The 21,438-nt window shown below is 38.2% G+C and overlaps 3 protein-coding genes across 11 annotated transcripts in view; 2 read left to right on the forward strand and 1 right to left on the reverse strand.

The window, feature by feature from the left end:
* Positions 1–3,937, reverse strand: part of LOC111798453 (sucrose transport protein SUC4) — a 5,819-nt gene extending 1,882 nt beyond the window's left edge. Inside the window, exons 1-4 of the mRNA XM_023681608.1 lie at positions 3,222–3,937; positions 2,155–2,900; positions 1,842–1,905; positions 1,723–1,766 (exon numbers count right to left, since the gene is read on the reverse strand). Coding sequence (XP_023537376.1) covers positions 1,723–1,766; positions 1,842–1,905; positions 2,155–2,900; positions 3,222–3,732 — 1,365 coding nt within the window. The 5' untranslated portion in view covers positions 3,733–3,937. The remainder of the gene's footprint in view (positions 1–1,722; positions 1,767–1,841; positions 1,906–2,154; positions 2,901–3,221) is intronic.
* Positions 3,938–6,380: 2,443 nt separating this feature from the next.
* Positions 6,381–9,957, forward strand: LOC111798544 (receptor protein-tyrosine kinase CEPR1-like). 4 transcript variants are annotated; one of them, XM_023681772.1, is made up of 4 exons: positions 6,381–6,874; positions 6,922–8,210; positions 8,290–9,283; positions 9,358–9,957. In XM_023681772.1, exons 1-4 carry the CDS (start codon positions 6,706–6,708, stop codon positions 9,705–9,707), a joined length of 2,802 nt encoding a protein of 933 aa, XP_023537540.1. In that variant the 5' UTR covers positions 6,381–6,705; the 3' UTR covers positions 9,708–9,957. The 4 variants fall into 4 exon arrangements, with proteins under 4 accessions (XP_023537540.1, XP_023537537.1, XP_023537539.1 ...); XM_023681769.1 differs by having other exon boundaries at positions 6,922–8,163; positions 8,252–9,283; XM_023681771.1 differs by having other exon boundaries at positions 6,922–8,163; positions 8,252–9,283; positions 9,367–9,957.
* A 5,838-nt stretch (positions 9,958–15,795) lies between these two features.
* Positions 15,796–20,885, forward strand: LOC111798499 (probable inactive poly [ADP-ribose] polymerase SRO3). 6 transcript variants are annotated; one of them, XR_002815706.1, is made up of 7 exons: positions 15,888–16,937; positions 17,028–17,269; positions 17,348–17,466; positions 17,611–17,713; positions 19,469–19,812; positions 19,917–20,362; positions 20,561–20,885. XR_002815706.1 is itself a non-coding variant. In XM_023681688.1 (5 exons), the coding sequence occupies exons 1-4, from the start codon at positions 15,961–15,963 to the stop codon at positions 17,710–17,712; spliced, it is 1,440 nt and encodes a 479-aa protein (XP_023537456.1). In that variant the 5' UTR covers positions 15,888–15,960; the 3' UTR covers position 17,713; positions 19,469–20,885. The 6 variants fall into 6 exon arrangements, 2 of the variants coding, with proteins under 2 accessions (XP_023537458.1, XP_023537456.1); XR_002815707.1 differs by having other exon boundaries at positions 19,469–19,555; positions 19,708–20,362; XR_002815708.1 differs by having other exon boundaries at positions 19,469–19,555; positions 20,253–20,362.
* Positions 20,886–21,438: the final 553 nt, after the last annotated feature.

Genomic DNA, 21,438 nt, shown 5'->3' on the forward strand with positions numbered 1-21,438 from the left:
TTCACGTAAAAAGCAAAGTTAAATGATGTATGTAGAAAGAATACATGGCTTCTGGAAATATAGTTTGTGTTGTTGTAAAACAAGAATATAACTGAAATTGAAGTACAAATAATAGTAATATCAAGAAACAGATTCTTAAAAGAAGGCGTAAAAGAACCAGCCAGATATTTCAGCTTATGCTTTACTGTTTAGGATTAAAATGTTACTACTATGGCCCCCTCAAGTCTATCATATCTTACAGATCAAAATATGTTCCTGACAATATCACCTAAGGCAAGAGCCAAATCTTTAAGCTGGATTGAATCCTAGAGAGAGGTCCACTAGAGATCAAAAAGTTTTGAAGAAACAACAAAACATTATGTCAAATTATTTCATTTCTATTATCATCCATTACATATTGGAAAGTGACATCAGGACTATAGAAATGGACAAACTCCAATCCTTTCCTTGTGATCTTCTTCCACATGGAAATATATTTCATCCGGATTCCCTGAAATCTTTTCCCAAGACAAAAGGTAAGGGATATCCACAACTGGATTTTCACGAGAAGTTTTGTCTTGGAATGTCCCAGAAAAGGTCAGCCCAAATTTGACAATCTTTCTCATTTAACAAAGTCCAATGATTAAAAACGGAGCACACTAACTGTATTGTTCCTTCATTAGTTCAGAATAAGACCTCTAGTAATTTCCTTCTTGCATATACAAGTTGAGCGGACTCTTTTTCTCCCAAGTTAACTACAATCTTACCCCTTACAACACTAGAGGTTTTCATGCATTTGACCAAGATTATGATACAGTGGGTATATAGACTAAGTAGTTCCTTTAATGTAGGTTGAGCTTGTGCATAACTTAAAAATAATATGAACGAACAAACTCCGAATGTTTGTTATCAGAAAGTGCAGCACCTACAGTATCAAGTTCCTTTTCCAAAAGATCTATTACAACAATATAAAATAAATAAAGTAAGCCAGTATAGATTATAAAAGAAGCACACTAAATTCACCATCGAATTTTGGATGGTACAAATTTGAGGATTCAAATGCAGTGCAAACCCAATCCCAATTATTAAGAATTCATTTAAAGCCAAATTTTCATCGTACTTCAGAGATTACCTCACTATAAACAATGGGACAACTTAGACAAGCATTCCACTCAAATAGTGACAAACAAAAAGCAAAATATTGACATCAAATAATAGGGAAAATTCGACAGGGAACATCTCCTACCAGGAGCTGCAATTAGACAACTCCCAAATGTATACAAGATAATAATAATAATAGAAAAAGGTTGTGAACAAAAGAGGTCAATTAACTATATTAAAAATGAAACATTTTGTTTATAGACCTGTATATTGTGACAATGTCTATGGGATGAAAAGATGTTTCACCTCAAGCTCAATAGTAAAAGATTTAAGACTTTATTCAGCTAAAATCCTGTTTTCTGATTGAACCTCCACCCTCAAAGTTTCGGAAACCATAGTTAAGTTTTGTTAACTATCAGCAAATAACTCATCTGAATTGTTACCAAAAATCATTTTCAAATTTTGTTTTGTTTTTAAAAAGAAAGAATCCAAATCAATGCTCTGCCCTAGGCATTCATGTTATATATTTTCTACTGGCGTTTAATAGGTTCAGAGAAAAGTCCATCAAATAACAAAGGTGATATCGTTTTACTCTCGCAAAGCAAAAGAAAATTAAGAAAAAGATATGTAGGATATTGTCACCTGAGGAATTACTATTGCCAAGTTCAAGACACCCGCAGACAAACCTGCAAGACGTAACAACACAATAAGAAACTCTCTAGTCCTTCATTCAAACAAAGCAACATCAACACAATCCCCACCTTGACCAAGTTGCAAAGATTCAACACGCGAGGAGATCATGGCATATGGAATGCTGTAAGTAATCTGCAATGAATTATGCAAATAGATCAATACAAGTAATGCATAAAAGGTCCTCCATCATGCATTATCACAAACTGAAAAAAAAAATTATGTTAACTAAATATTCCAAATACAATATGATATATACGTGATTTCTTGAACTCTAAATTTTCATCTAATGGTAGTATTATTTGTGCTAAGACAAGAAAGGATGGGATGGAAATAAGATACAACATGTGCGACCACGTTTTAGACAAGGAAGGAACTGCTTACTGCCAAAGGGACGCCAAGAAGAGCAAAGATAATCAATGCAGCTGATACGATACTATTTGGTGGAAGCTCATGGCCTATATAGCCCATATTGTTTGCCACATAGGTGACAACCAGTATAGAAAGGAAACATAGAGCCATAAAAATATTAGAGACTCCCCATACAAAACCAGCACCCCACTTTCTGCACAGCTTCTCCATAAGTAATGAAGTTATTCCAAGGACAACAGAGTTAAACATCAGGCCAAATGCTCCCATTCTGACTCCAGAACTATAACTCTGTCCTTCATTTGGCTTGCCACCATAAATCTCTCTACCCATCCAATCAGTATCAAATAGAATAAATGGAAACCATGCTACCCATGTCAGGGAAGTGACAAGCAAAATTACCCATATATACCCGGAGAAGTGTCTAAAAGTATGAAACAACTCCCAGAGAAACGCTTCTGAAGCATGACTTGATTGCCCCATACCTTCTTCCACTACCAGGGACGACCTGCAGCTTGAATCTAGAGAAATCTCTTGAGCTGCTGAAACACTCAAATATGTTGTAATTGCAATGAATACGACATCAATCAAGAAAGCTGACTTGAGATTTGCACAATTAACCGAGCATGCAGAGGTAAGAGTAAACGGCAAGATCTTGTACCAGCCACTAAAAGATCCAGTGGCATACCCAAAAACATTACCAATCGCCATAAATAGTGAAAAATAAGCATTTGCCACTCGATTCCTTCGATGATCCTTACCTAGCCAATATTATTTTTGAAAGATGTAAGTATCTTAAGATCCACCACACAACATAAGAACTTTCATAGATTCAATTCAACGTGCCATATCCACATATTGTAACGATATATCAATTATTAATTTACTAATACAGAAAAATCTTCTACACATGTAAACGAAATTGTATAAGAACAGAGACATCAAATTCAGACGGTATACCAAACAACTTACCNCTATATATCAATTATTAATTTACTATTACAGAAAAATCTTCTACACATGTAAACGAAATTGTATAATAACAGAGACATCAAATTCAGACGGTATACCAAACAACTTACCGGTAAGATCAGCAAGCAAAGCTCTACAAGGACCCTGCGTTAAGTTGTTAGCGACATCGAGAATCCAAAATCCAAACACAAAGAATCCAATCGCACGAGGCCTAACATCACCTCTGTCACCAATCAACCAACCAAGGTCCGCCGAGTGACCGATAATAAGAACGGCGAGTACAATGGAAAGCGCTCCAGCTACAATGAATGGCCTCCGGCGGCCGTATCGGCTGGTGCAGCGATCGCTCATGTGGCCAACGAGCGGCTGGACAAAGAGGCCAGAAAGCGGTCCACAGAGCCATATGAGACTTGACCAAGCATGAGGAATACCAAGCTCTTGAATATAAGGAGTAAGAAGAGAGAGCTGCAAAGCCCAACCGAATTGAATTCCACATGCGACAGATGCCACGCGAAGTAACCGCTTGAGCGGAACCCTAGCTCCAAGTTGCGGCCGAGTCGGCGGTTGATTCGCTCGACGAGACGCGGTCCGGTGGCGTTCAGACGACTCGGGCATCACCATTTCCGCACTCTACCTAGCATGCGTAGCCTCTCTGATACTCTCGCCGCCACTCTCTCGGAATCTCTGTGTGTGCGTGTAAGTGACGCTGCGAATCCTCGAACGACGCAGCAGCCAGCAGTAGGAAAGGTGGCGGTTCCCGTCAGCTTCCGCAAGCTTCATCATCAACCGAAACTGCCCCTCCAGTTTTCCAATAAATTACATCCATTGCCAATATTAAACAAAAGTAAATATATGAAGAATTATTTGCAAGCAAACTATAAAGCGAACAAAAAAAATTCAGTTTTAAGTTGCTCCAAATACAAGCGATGCCAACCACGTTTAACTATAGAGTTTCTGTGATTGAGTCACTGAAAAGTAACTTGGGTATCACAACGATTCTCATTTTTAAATAAACCCTCTCCACAAGAGATCGTTTTAAAATCGTGAAGTCACCGGTTAGAGTAGGGCTAGACCCTCTTTATCACGGGTGAGAGGAGGGCTAGACCCTCTTCATCATTAGTCAGAATAGGGCTAGACCCTCTTCATCACTAGTCAGAGTAGAGCTAGACTCTTCATAATAGTCACGTTTTAAACCAGTGAGGCTAAAAACAATACGTAATGAACCAAAATAGACCGTCACGTTTTAAACCAGTGAGGCTAAAAACAATACGTAATGAACCAAAATAGACCGTTTTTTATTGGTTTTTGCGTAAGGAAGAGTCTGTCCAATAAGGGTTTCCATTTGGGTTTGCAACCACTTAGGTTTGCAACCATTTGGGTCATGAGCATCTCTTTTGATTCTCTAGCCCAATCTCATTAAAACAAAAAAGCTAAGTCACATTCAAATGTTAGCTTTAGGTTTGTGGTGACCCTTATGATCGGGGCAAGTATCGCTACTGAAAACTCTTGCAATTGTTCCTCCTCACATTTCTCGAGAGGAAGTCGGACCGTGTTTTTCCAGTAGACGGTCAGTGGTAGCATCTCAAGTATACCAATTAGTAAACCATTATTTACGTATGGTTCCTTCGAGAACCCTTGTATGATTCTTTTGGTTCTTCTTTCGTGCATTTTTTATTTATGGTCTTAACATTTTTCAACCTTTGATACTCCACCTGTATCTAAATACTCGCTTTGTTCAACTATATCCACATACCCATAAGCTCTCGAGACCCCTCCTATCAGCACCTTATGATCTTCTCAAAGATCATTGCAAGCTCTCTCTATGACCCCAGTACTGTTGTAGAAGGTTTAGCCCGGCCCAATGAATCAACTTGCCATAAGACTGATATCGCTCCTGACCAATATATGGATCTCTTTATTTAAAAAAACACTCCACCGACCTATTAAATTAGCTCAAGTTGCAATTTAATTATAACGAACCAATGATTTGTGAGTGATTGGTATAAGATTTCTTGTCAAAAGTTCGGTAGACTATATATATATATATATATTCTAAAAAGTAGAGAATAAAAGGAAACTTAAAATAAGACCAAACACTTGCTCAATCAACATCTCTATATTTAATCCAAAAGCACTTTAGAAAACTTTTGAACATTTTTCCAATGTTTGAAAAAAAATATTTGTCCATATGCATAACATGAACCATATACCTAATTTATTATTAATTACAACTCGAACTCTATCGGTCTGAGAAAAAAATCACGATGTTATCTCACGTTTAATTACAAGGACTTCAAGTTCGTATGGCGGAGCATATGGGTCTTTCTCGGATTGTCATATGCACTCAAACTTTACACCAATTGTGTGTTTTGCAACATTATTCAAGGTCCGGTGTTTGTTTAGATATGTGTCTGAATGTTTAAACATTCTAGTAAGTCTTTAAACTTTTTGATTGAATAGTTTGTCTTATGTCTAGTAGTGTGAGATCCCACATCGATTGAATAGTTTGTCTTATGTGTAGGCCTCGGAGGGAGGTGGATTGTGAGATCCTACGTCGGGTGGGGAGGAGAACGAAGCATTCTTTATAAGGGTGTGGAAACCTCTCCCTACAAGACACGTTTTAAAACCTTGAGGGAAAGTCCAAAGAAGACAATATCTACTAGTGGTGAACTTAGACTCTTACAAATAGGCAGGCACGAACATATTTAACACGGAATTGATATAAAAGATATGAATAGATTTGGAGGAGTGAAAATGTAAATGGAAGACATGATTTTGAGTGGTGAGTTGAAGGTCCAATATAGGGTAGTGGAGAGGGCAAAGGATGACCTTAATCTTAATCAAAGTGATTAATTAGGCCATTAATGACACTTACTTCTGTTAAGAATGGATTTTGTGGTAACAAATAAAGAACAAAACAAAGTAACATACCTGTCTTTCTACGCTGACGGTGATACATAAGGGACCAAAGCGGCCAATATTTGCTAGCGGTGATATTCGATTGTTACAAATAGTATTACAGCGAGGACACTGAACTCCAATAGGTGGATTGTGAGAACCCATATTGGTTGGAGAATGGAACGAAGCATTCTTTATAAGGGTGTGAAAACATCTCCCTAATAGACGCATTTTAAACCTGTGAGGCTGACGGTGTACGTAACATGCCAAAGCAGACAATATCTACTAGAGATGGCTTAGGCTTGTTACAAATAGTATCATCAGAGCCAGACACCGGGCGGTGTGTCAGCGAGGACGTTGGGCCCCAAGAGGGGTGGATTGTAAGAAAGCGTTTCTTGTAAGGGTGTAGAAACCTCTCCCTAGAAGACATGTTTTAAAATCGTGAGGCCGACAATGATACGGTAGGCTCTACCGGAGTATTAGAAGCAGGTAGTGGAGGAGGAACATAAAGTGTCTTTTTTCCCTACCTCACACTTGCTACAAGAACCTTTTCTTGTCACCTTCTTCAAGGCTGGCTTTGTTACTGTAGTGATATGCTGCTGCACTGTTTTGATCCCCATTTATATTCCTCCCATTTTGTTCTTGCTTCCTTCACCTCTCAATTTCTCAGCTGGAGCTCCACCTTCTGTCACAGTTATGGCTTTTCACTCAGCTTTCTTCCTGCTTTTGTTCCTCACTTCCTCCATCTCTGCTTCTTCTCAAGCTTCTACTGCTACTTCTACTGCTCCCAATCAGTCCCAGTTCTTCCTTCTCATGCAAAACACTGCCTCAGGAAAGTTCCTCACTGATTGGGATCTTTCCAAAGGTAAATCCTTCTGCAACTTCACCGGAATCGACTGCAATGANCAAGAGGTAAATCCTTCTGCAACTTCACCGGAATCGACTGCAATGACCGAGGTAGCGTCGTTCGGATCGATATCTCCGGCCAGCCTCTCTCTGGTGGCTTCCCCGAAGATCTATGCTCTTACCTCCCAGAGCTACGAGTTCTTCGTCTCGCCCATACTGGTTTCCAGGGACGTTTTCCTCCAGGAATCACTAATTGTTCTCTCCTTGAAGAGCTTGACATGAGCTTCATGAATCTCAATGGAACAATCCCGGATTTGTCGCAAATGAAACAACTACGTCTGCTCGACTTATCGTACAATTCCTTCACTGGCGACTTTCCCATGTCGGTTTTCGACCTTGTGAATCTTGAGGTGCTGAATTTCAATGAGAATTATAATCTCAACTTATGGAAGTTGCCTGAGAAGATCTCCAGAATGAAGAAGCTGAAATCCATGGTGTTGACAACGTGTATGTTAGACGGGGAAATCCCGAGATCGATCGGGAACATGACGTCTCTTGTCGATCTCGAACTCAGTGGGAACTTTCTCAAGGGAGAGATCCCAAAAGAAATTTCCTTACTGAAGAACTTGCAACAGCTTGAACTCTATTACAATGAACTCACAGGAAACATACCAGAGGAGTTCGGAAATCTAACGGAGCTCGTCGACGTCGACATGTCGGTGAACCTTTTAACAGGAGAGCTACCAGAATCCATTTGCAAACTCCCAAAGCTTAAAGTTCTACAGATTTACAACAATAGTCTAACAGGAGAGATCCCAAGTGTACTAGCTAACTCAACAACACTAACTATGCTATCACTTTATGACAACTTTCTTACAGGACAGATTCCACAAAAGTTGGGGAAGTACTCACCAATGGTCGTCGTCGACTTGTCGGAAAATCGCCTGTCGGGGCCATTGCCATTGGATATATGCAGAGGAGGGGAATTGCTATACTTTCTTGTCCTGCAAAACAGCCTTTCTGGAGAAATCCCAGCAAGTTTCGCCAAATGCGAGTCGATTTTGAGGTTTCGGGTTAGTTTCAATCAGTTGGTAGGAGAAATTCCTCAAGAACTTTTGGCTCTCCCCCATGTTTCAATCATTGATGTTGCTCATAATCATCTCACTGGTTCCATTTCAAGTTCTATCTCACAGGCAAGAAACTTATCAGAGTTGTTCTTGCAAAGAAACAGGATTTCTGGAGTTATCCCGCCGGAGATTTCAGGAGCAACCAATCTGGTGAAGCTTGATCTCAGCAATAATCTTCTCTCCGGTCCAGTGCCGTTCGAGATCGGCAATCTGAAGAAGCTTAATTTGGTGATGTTACAAGGAAATCAGCTGGATTCATCGATCCCTANCCGGTCCGGTGCCGTTCGAGATCGGCAATCTGAAGAAGCTTAATCTGGTGATGTTACAAGGAAATCAGCTGGATTCATCGATCCCTAGTTCACTCACTTCATTGAAATCCCTCAGTGTTCTTGATCTCTCAAACAATCGTTTTTCCGGCGAAATCCCAGAAAGTTTGAGTAAATTGTACCCAAATTCTTTGAATCTTTCGAACAATCAACTTTCCGGTCAAATTCCTCTGCCTTTCATCAAAGAAGGATTAGCCGATAGATTTTCCGGCAATCCAAATCTATGCATTCCACCGGCGTATTTCATTTCAACGGAACAGAAATTCCGGATTTGCTCGCGTTTTCCCTTCGCAAAACGTCTGAATTTCATCTGGACAATCGGAATTCCATTGCTCATCTTCATCACCGCCGCCGTCCTGTTCATAAAACGCCGAATCACAACCAGAAAGGCCTCAGACATCGAGAACAAAGAAACCCTAACTTCGCGATTCTTCGACCAAAACACGATTCTAGAAGCCATGGCGGAAAAGAACATCGTCGGTCACGGTGGATCCGGAACCGTCTACAAAATCGAGATCGGAAAAGGAGAAATCGTCGCCGTGAAGAGACTATGGAATCGGAGAGCGAAACATCTCGTCGACAAGGAATTGAAAACAGAAATCGAAACCCTAAAAACCGTACGGCACAAGAACATCGCCAAACTCTACAACTACTTTGCGGCTCTAAATTGCAGCCTTATGGTTTACGAATATATACCAAACGGAAACCTATGGGACGCGCTTCATAAAGGGTGGATTCATCTCGATTGGCCCACGCGCCACCGCATCGCGGTGGGAATCGCCCAAGGCCTCGCTTATCTCCACCACAACTTCTCGCCGCCGGTAATCCACAGAGACATCAAAACCACAAACATTCTGCTCGACGCAAATTACCAACCCAGAATCGCAGATTTCGGCATAGCCAAAATCCTCCAAGGAGGCAAAGACTCAACCGGCTCTGTAATCGCCGGAAAAACCTCCGGCTACTTAGCTCCCGGTAAGTTTCTTCATCAATTCCATTACAAATTTCAAACCCCATTATCAATTTCCATTGAACGTTACAAATTACAGATTATGCAGATTCATCAACGGCGACAACCAAATGCGATGTGTACAGTTTTGGGGTGGTTTTAATGGAGCTGATTACAGGGAAGAACCCGATTGAAGCCGAATATGGAGATAACAAGAACATTGCACACTGGATTTCGAACAAAATCGACACAAACGAACAAATTCTTGAGATTCTCGACAAGAGATTAAAAGGGTTGTTCATAAATGAGATAATTAAAGCATTGGGTATCGCAATTCGCTGTACTAAGAACAATCCAGAGCTCCGACCCGCCATGGGAGAGGTGGTTGAGCTTCTGCAAGAGGTGGATCCTTGCAAATATGATCAAGCTTCAAAGATGTCAAAAAAGTAGGAGATTATACGTATGATGTCACTAAAATAAAGTGCCCCTTTTGAGTCCAAAGTCCAAGGGGTGACTTTTTTTTTCTTCATGAATTGATATTATATGTATGAATGAATTATATTATATGATAAAGATTAAGTGCTTTCTCCAACACTATGGGTAGGAAGGGAGAGTCAAAGATGACCAAGTTGTTGCCCTCTACTTCTTTTGGTTTGTAATGGCTAATAGATGAAAGACATAAGCTATGATTTTGTTTTTATCTCGATCTTTCTTCGTTTTTTTCTCTTTGACCGTGCAAACGAGTTCAAGTTGGAAACTTTTTCTCAAATTACGATGAAAAAGACGGGATTTTTGTGAAGATAGATAAACATATCTGTAAGTGGCAATATGGTGATAAAAATACGAAAAAAATTGCGTCTTTTTCTCAATTTCTTATAAGAACGTAGAAACAAATTGTTTTAAAACTATGAGGCTGACGACGATATGTAATGAGTTAAAGCAGACAATATTTGCTAATGGTGGGCTCGAGCTATTATAGTTGATATCAGAGTCGGGCATAGAGCGGTGTGCCGACGAGGACTTTTGACCCCTAAAAGGGGGTGTGGAATGTGAGATCTCACCTTGGTTAGAGAGAGAAACGAAGCATTTCTTATAAGGGTATGGAAACCCCTCCCTAGTAGACACGTTTTAAAATCGTGAGGTTGAGAGCGATACGTAATGGGCTAAAGTAGACAATATATACTAGCGGTAGTCTCGCGCTGTTACAGTTGTATTAGAGCCAGACACTGAGTGGTGTGCTAGCGAGGACGCTGCACTCCAACATCGGATGGAGATAGGAACGAAACAATTCTTATAAGGGTGTGGAAACCCCTCCCTAGTAGACACGTTTTAAAATTGTGAGGTTGAGAGCGATACGTAATGGGCTAAAGTAGACAATATCTACTAGCGGTGGTCTCGCGCTGTTACAGTTGTATTAGAGCCAGACACTGAGTGGTGTGCTAGCGAGGACACTGCACTCCAACATCGGATGGAGATAGGAACAAAGCATTTCTTATAAGGGTGTGGAAACCTCTCCCTTGTAGACACGTTTTAAAATCGTGAGGCTGAGGACAATACGTAACAAACTAAAACATGCAATATCTACGAGTAGTAGACTCAGTTGTTACTAAAACCACAAGACTATTAGGTACAACAGTTAATTTTTTAAAAAATACATCAATCAATCAATGGGTCATTTAAAATTGCAAAAGTTAAAACAACTTAAACTTTCTCGATACCCCGTCCAACAAAACAAGACACGAAATTGAATGATTTAACACGAACCGAACCACAAAGTCACCCAAATGGACCCATAATAAACAATTATTCAATACCCCTTTTGTCAAAATTGTCAAAAAAAATTCCCTTCCATAAAGGGGTCCTAGAATTGAAAGATAAGATCTCGAGTGTCTTTAGTGGAAGATGGTGATTGGCCCGCACGACCCTTTTTGTTTTAAAATTTTTCAAACTCGACCCCTCGATCTAATTCAAAAAATATTCAAATAATTGACCCATTATTGTGCCCAAAAATTACCATATATTATAAATGATTAATAATATGATGACAAAATTACATCACTAAAGCTTAAAAATTTGAAGCATAAGAAAAGCATCTTATTATATAATCATTATAAAACACTTTTATTTAATCATTTATAAGCCCAAACATAAGGCCTCAAATTGCTTCAATTATTGACCAAAGTAAAACCCTAGCGGATGTTATCCGTTCAGTCTATTACGTATCGTCGTTAGCATCACGGTTTTAAAATACGTCTATTAGGGAGAGGTTTCCACACCCTTATAAGAATGGTTCGTTCCCCTCTCTAATCGATGTGGGATCTCACAATCTACCCTCCTTCGAGCCAGCATCCTTGCAGGCACACCATTCAATGATCGACTCTAATACCATTTGTAACAGCTCAAGCTCACTGCTAGCAAATATTTACCGCTTTACCATGTTATGTATCGTCGTGAGCCTCATAGTTTTAAAACGCGTCTACTAGGAAGAAGATTTTACATTCATATAAGAAATGATTCGTTCTCATCTCCAACTAATGTGGGATCTCACGATCCACCCTCCTTGGGGCCAGCATCCTCGTATGCACACCATTTAGTGATTGACTCTTATACCATTTGTAACAGCCCAAGCTCACTGTTTGCAGATATTTACCGCTTTACCATGTTATGTATTGTCATGAGCTTCATGGTTTTAAAACGTATCTACTAGAAAGAGGTTTTCACATTCATATAAGAAATGATTCGTCCTCCTCTCCAACAAATGTGAGATCTCACAATCCACCCTCCTTGGGGCCAGTATCCTCGCAGGCACACCATTCAGTGATTGATTCTGATACCATTTGTAACAGCTCAAGCTCACTGCTAGCAGATAGTTACCGCTTTACCATGTTATGTATTGTCGTAAGCCTCATAGTTTTAAAACGCGTTTACTAGAAAGAGGTTTTCACATTCATATAAGAAATGATTCGTTCCCCTCTCCAACTGATGTGAAATCTCACAATCCACTCCCCTTGGGGGCCAGCGTCCTAGCTGGTACACCATCTGCTGACTGAATCTAATATCATTTGTAACAACCCAAGTCCACCATTAGCTGACATTGTACGCCCGTTACGTATTACCGCAACCTCACGATTTTACAACGCGTCTACTAGGGAAAGGTTTTCAAGATTATTTCAGATTTCGAAAGACAAAAATTAAATATTCGATTTAACGAGAATCCAGAGACGAACGACTTTATAATAATGCTCGTGACTAATTTTGTTTCTCAAAATAAAATTATTAAATGACAAATTATTTACTAAATCTATCCCAACGTGTAAATGGAATAACAAAAAAGCAAGTCGCTTATAAAATAAGAAAGAAACAAAATTTAAAAGACAACCGTTATCATATTTTCAACATTTTTTTAAAAATAAAAAATTAATAAATATTTTTTAAAAAAAATAAAAAATAAAATAATAATAAAGATGATGCCTTTATGGGTTTGTTGGAAGAATGAGATTCATGGAGGCATCTGTTGCAATTGCCAATGTGGAGAATCCATTAAAACTTTGACCAAAAGGAATATATATATATATATATATATATATATATATATATATATTTATTTATTTAATAATTTTAAAGTGGAAAAAAAAATCTCAAATCTTTAATAATTTCAATTTTAAAAGCATTATCTTAATAAAAATATTGAATTTTACATCGGTCGATCTTACCGAGTTGAATACTAACTTTTCGTAAGAATAATTTTGACCTAACTAAACTTTATTCCTCATATACCTAAATGGTAAGGCATCTGTTTTTTGTACCGACGTGTAAAGGTTCGAATCCATGAACACTCAATCAGATCTGTCAAGAACGAGCTGACGATTACTGGGAAAGCGGTTGACTATAGTTCCTGAGCCTCAAAAGAAAGTTTCTATAACAGCCAAATGTCACTACTGATACATATTGTTTGTGTTTTGCCTATTATGTATTGTCGTCAGCTTTACGGTTTAAAAACGCATTTGTTAGAGAGAGGTTTTCATACCCTTATGAGGAATGTTCGTTTCCCTCTCCGACCGATGTGGGATCTTACAATCCACCACCTTGGAGGTTATTATTCTTGTTGGCATACCGCTTGGTATCTAGCTCTGATATCATTTGTAATGGCCCTAACCCACAACTAACAACTATTGTCTGTTTTGGCCCATTACGTATTGTCGTCAGTTTCACGGTTTTAAAACTTGTCTCTTAACGAGAAGTTTCCACACCCTTACAAGGAATGTTTCGTTTCCCTCTCTAACTGATGTGAGATCTTACAATCCACCACCTTGGAGGTCATTGTTCTCATTGGCACACCGCCCGATATCTAGCTCTGATACCATTTGTAACCGCTCTAACCCACAACTAACAAATATTGTCTGTTTTGACCCATTACGTATCGTCGTCAGTCTCACGGTTTTAAAACACGTCTCCCAAGGAGAAGTTTCCACAGCCTTATAAGGAATGTTTCGTTTTCTTCTCCAACCGATGTGGGATCTTACAATCCACCACCTTGGGGGTCATTGTTTTTACTGGCACACCGCCCAGTGTCTAGCTTTGATACATTTGTAACATCCCTAACCCACAACTAGCAAACATTGTCTGTTTTAACCCATTACGTATCGTCGTCAGTCTCACAGTTTTAAAACACGTCTCCTAAGGAGAAGTTTCCACACCCTTATGAGGAATGTTTCATTTCCCTCTCCAACCGACGTGGGATCTTACAATTCACCACATTAGGGGTCACTGTTCTCGTCGGCACACCGCCAGTGTCTAGCTCTGATACCATTTGTAACAGCCCTAACTTACAACTAGCAAATATTGTCTGTTTTAGCCCATTACATATCGTTTTCAATCTCACGATTTTAAAACACGTCTCCTAAGGAGAAGTTTCCACACCCTTATGAGGAATGTTCTGTTCCCCTCTCTATCCAATACGAGATCTCACAGCTCCATCCGAGATTCTTGAAAGATATCAAATTTCACCCCGACATCTCTTTCAAAAAAAAGCAAAAACCCATTAACCTAATTTAAAAAATAAAATTAGAAATAATAAGTGTGTCGTGACACAAGCAAATATAAATATAAATATGAAGGGACAATAATTATGTATTCCATTAAGGAAAAATCAAGCAACTAATAAGAGAGCCAATTTCTAGATTCATATAATGGTATTTGGTGATATTATACTTGGAATGCATTATAAATATAAAATATTAATTAATATTAATTAATATTAATTAAACATATTTTAAAAAATTTTAATTTCAAAATGCTTTGTGGGGATATTTTTCCATATTCTCAAGGGACATTCAAATGTACTTTTATTTTTTTTATTATAAAAATTTATTGTCCTCAAACTTTATATTATATTTTTATATAGCTTTATTTAATATAAATATCCACGAAACGTCTGCTCATCCGTCCATTTAATAAGTTGATGGTTCGATATTTCATTCTTAAACATATTCGATATATATATTTTTTTAATTTAATTTTGTTAATTTTAATAATTCACCTTTGAAAATGTTCTCAATTGGGCCTATGCATGAACTTATTGGGCCTATAGTTGTGAGCCCAAAGTGAGAGTCATAGTTGGGCCTTTGTCCTTGATGGACTTTAGACTTTTTATTTATTTATTTGGTGTAATCGTATATCGCAGTGCTCGTGTTAGGAATCACGACGCTCTTAAGCTCTCGTGACTTTATCCAGTGAAGATAGTACCCCTTACTTATAAATCCATGATCTTCTCCCAACAATACTAAACAGTGCTCACGTTTGTCGGGGCTTTCTATTTGATTGTATCGAAAGGCCGGATTTTTCTATTGGGCTAGGTCATTTCGGAGCAAGCGGATCATTTCTGATAAAGAGAATGATACGGAGTTCTTGCGGAGTAGAACCGTGCAGTACCAGACACGAGATAGATCGAACAATGTGAGCTAGACCTAAATGGCTTACCATAAATAATAATAATAATAATAATAATAATAAATAAACTCAACCGCCGACCAAATTTGACCAACTCAAAGTTTCCAGCTCACTTCCTCTTCTTGTCGTTATCCACTATTGGATAAATTAAAATACATTTGGTGCCCACGTGGAAGCCACGGCGACGTGAGAAGCCAGCAAGGCTCCCATATTTGAAGTAAAGAAATAATATATATATATATATATATATATATATATATATATATATATATATTTCGACATCCACGGTGTCAATAGTGATAATAATTTTTTTGTTACTATTTTAACCTTAAAAAATTATTTATGAGTAATAATAATGTGGGCCCAATATGAAGACATGCAAAGCCCAGAATGACGTGGATTTTCGGAGAAAAATAAATAAATAATAATATTAAAAGTCGCTAACTTAATTTCCAAGTAACTCGAATTCAGCGGGAAGCTTCGTGTTGAATCGGCGTTCCACGTTCACAAGGCTCTTGGAAATCGCCGATTTGTTAAATTACTCAAATACCCTTCTCTCTTATTGAAGTTTCAAAGACGATAACCGACTTTGACTTTGCGAATTCGTAAGGTTATACACGTAATTTTGATTTCGATTGGTGACTGGGAAACGGATACATATGGCAGCACGCTAAGTTTCATCGCCTTGATTCTACTGGTTCTTTCGAAGCGAAATTTCAGTGCCGGCTTTCGATCCCAGAGACTGGTAGAATCCATGGCCTCCTCTAAGCTTCTGATGCATAAGCAATTCAGGAAGAAGATGGTGGAATCGGTTGCGGTTCGGGCTCCTCCGAGGCCTTGTTCGAGAAACCCTATCGATTCCTCCTCTTGTAATCACTTATCCGATTCTTCGCAGTCTTTGATTCAAAACTACTCCAATTTCAAGGCCAGTGGTTTGCCTTCTCGTTTCATGTTCTATCAGGATAGGTTGTGGGTTGATTTCGATACTCGAGTGATTGGAATATTGCGAGCGGGTTTCTCCGACCGGAATCCGGCGATTGAATTGGAAATCGATGGATCGACGTATCTGTTTGATATGTATAGGATGTTACAGATTGATTTGGAAACTGGTAGACAGAGATCGGTTGCTTGGATCGATGAAAATGGGAAGTGTTTTTTCCCCAAAGTCTTTATCGGCGATGAGAGTGAGGGAAATACTCGGAGTTTGTCGAATCCGAAAATTGAAATTGAGATTAAGATTGACGGGAAGTCCGGGAAACGAAAGAGGGAAGCGATGGAGATGAAGGAGGAAGAAAATGAAGTGAGTTCCAGCAATGAACATGTGGAAGTGAAGCCATTGAAAATACCGCGTGTTGTTGCGAATGATTCAGAAGCTCATGTATGGCCGAAGGCGAAGGCGCTGAGTGAAGGAGATAGTGCGTACACGTTGGTAAGCAATTTCTTTCTCCCTTCGATGAAAAAGGTTGATCCCAGTTCAGCAATCACCTCAATTCATCAGTGCACCCGCACTGGGCCATTGGAAAAAGCTCGCCTCGATGTGTTTCAGAAGCAGAATGAGATTACAACTGCTGCTCGTGGTGTGTCCAATATGGTTTATGCATGGTATGGAGCTTCTGCAACAAGTTTGGCGGGAATTTTGGCTCATGGATTTGGGGAGCCTCTTCAGGTGCCTGCCGCCGATACTCATGGAATTGGAGTTTATTTATCTCCATTGGGCTTGCCTCATTTATGGTAATTTGGCTTCGTTTTCGTCTAGCTACTTCTAGTTTATGATTATGTGTTCTCACCATATTCAAATGCACAATTAACTGTGATTCCCAGTTCTACGCTATCAGAGGCCGATGAGGATGGTATAAAACATATGGTTTTATGTCGAGTAATATTGGGTAATGTTGAAAAGGTTGAAGCAGGATCTCAGCAATCCCATCCTTCGAGTACAGAGTTTGACACTGGTGTGGATGATCCAACATGTCCTAAACGGTATATTGTATGGTGTAGTAATATGAACAGACACATTTTACCAGAGTACATAGTGAGTTTCAGATCAAATTATCGTTTGCCAGGTAAATATTCTTATTGATTGGGTTTATTTGCTTTATCCTCTTCACTTTTTTAGTTTCGCTGATGATTCTTTTTTCCAGGTAAGTTGGGGGAATCGACAGATACGAAGTATTCCCTCGTGAAATTACTTTCGAAGATGAAGAATTCGCTGCCTACCTCTAAAGTTCAAGAGGTTGCGACATTGTTTCAGACATTTAAGGTGAGTCTTTGTTGTAACTTTTAAAAAGATGCACTCCTATTCACTAAAAGAAAAAATGAAAGGGTAAGAGAAGAATGTGAAATAGGACTAAGTAATTGAAGATAATATGATGCTAATTTAGCAACACGCATTTGATCATTACAGGCAGGAAAATTGGGAAAAGATGTTCTTGTTAAAAGGCTGCGATCAATTGCTGGAGATGACATGCTTCTATCCTTAATTCGTGAAATTCGAGAATGTCAATGAGGTTCTTCCAAGTTTTATTTGGAAGCATTTCAAATTTCAATACTTGTGCTTTGTCGTTTGATTGAACAAGTTGTCAGATGTTATGATACCAGTAGTTTTAGGAAAGAAAGCTCAATATACAATAGAAAGATAAGAAACATTTGTAATTTTTCCTCAAACACATCTTATGTGCAGAGATTTCCATAGGGTTCATCTTAGCTCTTGATTGCCAATCTTCTATATCCCATTATATTCTTCTACAAGATCGTGTTCGATTTTGACCTTTTTTATTTTTATTTTTTGAGGAAGTTCCACAGTTTAGCGTAAAAATTCGAGGCAAAAAATAAGGATTGTGCCCATGCTCTAACCCACCCATATTTGCACTCATCTGAAATTTGTTTGAACTCGAGTAACATAGTACATGATTTAGATTGAAATTTCCCACTTCTATGCAACAAATATTTAGGCTCTTTGATGTTCTTTTCACTCTGAGCAGGATTAGAATATTTTCCGAGAGGAACTATAAGTATTTGAAGTTAGAAGAGAGTTCTATTATGCTTATTGAATACCATTTTATAAACACCATAAGAAGGGATCCCCAGTCCCCTCATGATTTTTGGTAATGTTTCACGTCTTTTGAATTCTCTAGCAGTTCAATTAACCTTTTCCATGAGTTGTTCTTTCGTCTGTATATTACACTTTTACCTAGAAGAATTCCTTGTTCTATTTAATAATCACCTCTTAGGTTGCATGAGATTCCAACATGTTATTTGCAATTAATTTGTTTTTATGAGTTAATGTATGAGAAGTATTACTGCGGAGACCGCATTGTTGATCTATCGAATGGTGAAATACACAAAAGCATGAAACTGATATGCATATTAGTTTCCTAGCTTGAATTTAGATATTAATATCAGGAGAAAAAACTAATGTATTTGGAAATTTATGTGAGCATCTTATTCAAAATTCTGTGAATTTGATACTGAGGTTCTCCAGCAAGAAATTATTGGTAAGTATTGCTTTTCCTCGAGTAAAGTTATGTGCAAGTGCCCATTGCTATCGAATAGCTGTTTAATTCTAGTTCTATCATTTATTTCCATCCTCTAGGGATATGAAAGATGTTTTGATATTGAATCCCACGGTTAATCAATCAGGAAAGACTCCAAAGGTTGAATTTATTATCTTATTGCATTGCTGTTCTCTCATTCTTAGAAATTCCCTTTTTCTAATACCAGGTTCCTCCCTTGTTCTTGTAGAGCTAATTTTTCCAACTTCTGTAAGTCTCTTAACAGAAGTTTGTTCTTATGATAATGTCATGTTTTCAATTAGTTTTACATTCAATACTACTACAGTAGAAGAAGTCAATCTTTATAAAGCTCCTTCCCTAGATATTTTCATGGCTACGTTTTTTCAGGTCTCAGGAGGATTTTTTTTTTTTTTTTTTTTTTTTTTTTTTTTTTTTTTNTCCCGTTTCATATATAAATACAGACATCTGCACATGCACACACAATACTAACATCGGGAAAACTGTCGGGTCATCATGGTTTATAGTCGAGATGTAGGCTAACGAAAAATGTGAGGATTTGGAAATGATGGTTCATTTCTGCTTAGAGTCCTTTAGGGGCATTTCTTTACCCCTTTTTTTTTTTTTTTTTTTTATAATTATACCATTTTTATTAATCAATATNGAGTTGATCAGCACATGCTATTTAATCTATTAAATTACTTTTAATGTTGGTGCTCATAATTATTGTTATTAACGACCAGTTTTTTGCAGGCTAGAAAGCTGGCGACAGATTGTTGAGACTGGTGTCCAGGCCAGTTCTGGATGACAGATCTTTAGCAGAAATATTTGCATTCAGAGGTGGGTTAATGTTAAGTTCTATATAATTTTGGCACCATCAATGATTTCATTATCTCTTTGCTAGTGCTGACCCTGTATGATTTGTATTTTTTATTGTGATACTTTGTGTTTCTTACCTGGTAAGGTAGCTGATGAAGTTGATTGTGTATAAGGAACCTTTTGTCAAGGGCAAGATGAAGAAAAATTCTTGCTTTGTGAGGGTAGAGCTCTTGGATTCCTGAATCTTGTTGTGAAATTTCTTGCGAATCTGATCTTATGTGCGTGAAAACCATCCCCCATTCATCAAACTGAGTTCTAATAAAAATAAAGATCTTGTCTGATGATGTATCTTCAAACTTTTATGTATTTCTATGCCTTTTAGCATTGGATACAGAGAATTCATGCTGCAACACGTTGCAAAGGAGGTTTTGTGTTACTTATCTTACCTTGTTACAAGGTGCCAGGATTACAGATGTTTCTCACAGAGTTAACCATCTTATCGATCAAGAGTCGAGCACGAGTCTAGTGACCGAAGAATTTAGAGAGTGAATATTCTTATTACATATTGAAGATGTTTGTTATTTATCAAGTCAAAGATCTTTAATCTCTCTGCATGATAAATGTTCATGTGATGTGATCTCTTTCCCCAACTTCACTCTAATACAGTATTTCATTATTGATGTGCCAATGAAAATGACTCCCATTTCAACTCATGCAGTCTCAAGCTGATGCTCTCTGGGAGTGGGGGGACTCCGAGTTGCCATTCGTGCTGGCTCGAAACATGTGTAGATTCCCCAACAAGCGTGCATCATGGATTGGAGAACGAAGGTACGTTCTTGTTCGTGTAACACGTTTTTAAAACAAACGATAAAATTCTAAGATATTATTTATAAGTTAGCCTCTTTCTTTTACATCACAATCAAATCTTCGACGTAAAAAAGTTACGTCGAAGAGTATAGGATGTTCTTATTATATATTTCTTATATGTAATTCGGGTATCGAGGCTCATCCTCACCGATTTTTTAGGAGACCCGAAAGTTGGCTCTTCTGAATTTGAAGGGGCCAGAGATTTGAATTCTCTTCATTGAAGCATTTGGTTCTAACAGAGCACCTAAGAAGTGTTCCAAGATTCCAGATGTTCTTGATATATTTGTTTTTCAATCTCCTCTGCTTTTCTCCTTTCCACATTCTTACGCAAAATTATTCAAGAATATGAACCTATTGGAAAGAAGAGTGGCTTGATAACGACTTTACTTTAGAGCAGGATTTGTTCTAGTGCTCGGTCACATTTTGAAGTATTTACCTCTACATTTACTATTGAATCCGGTTACAATCGAGGTTTCTTTGCAAAGATCACGGGCACGTAATATGTATATATACTGTGTTGGAGATTCAAACCTTTGATTTATTGGTCAAAGGTTCATGCCTTGATTAGTTGAGCGATGGTCAAGTTAGCATATAAGTCATAATGAAGCTTTATACGTCTAAAACATTTTCTAATCTCTTAATCACTTGGACATGTTCAAGATACTTAAGGCTATAGTTTTCACGAAATACATCATCGGTCGGAATAAATTTTAAGATGAATGATTTAAGTAATCTAAGTGTAATCAATGATTTAAGTAATCTATAATCGAGTATGCAAAAACTAACCCAAGAGGCAAGGGATGGGAAGTTTTGGTAAAGCTCATAGTTATGAAGTCTTATACAACGCATGTCAACGTTGCCATTGACAAATGTTGTACATCATCTATGAGAAGCTCTAAATAGGCACGTGGTTGTTTAGAGTCGAAAAAGTAGGAAGTCACCCTTAAGAGTGAAGTCGTTGATGTCTGTGTCGAAAGGTCAAGGAAGTTGGTGAGCTGATGACAAGGGAGCTAGAGGTTTGGTAAACGGCTACCGTA

Source organism: Cucurbita pepo, chromosome LG07, assembly GCF_002806865.2.
Source record: "Cucurbita pepo subsp. pepo cultivar mu-cu-16 chromosome LG07, ASM280686v2, whole genome shotgun sequence".
Classification (NCBI taxonomy): domain Eukaryota; kingdom Viridiplantae; phylum Streptophyta; class Magnoliopsida; order Cucurbitales; family Cucurbitaceae; genus Cucurbita; species Cucurbita pepo.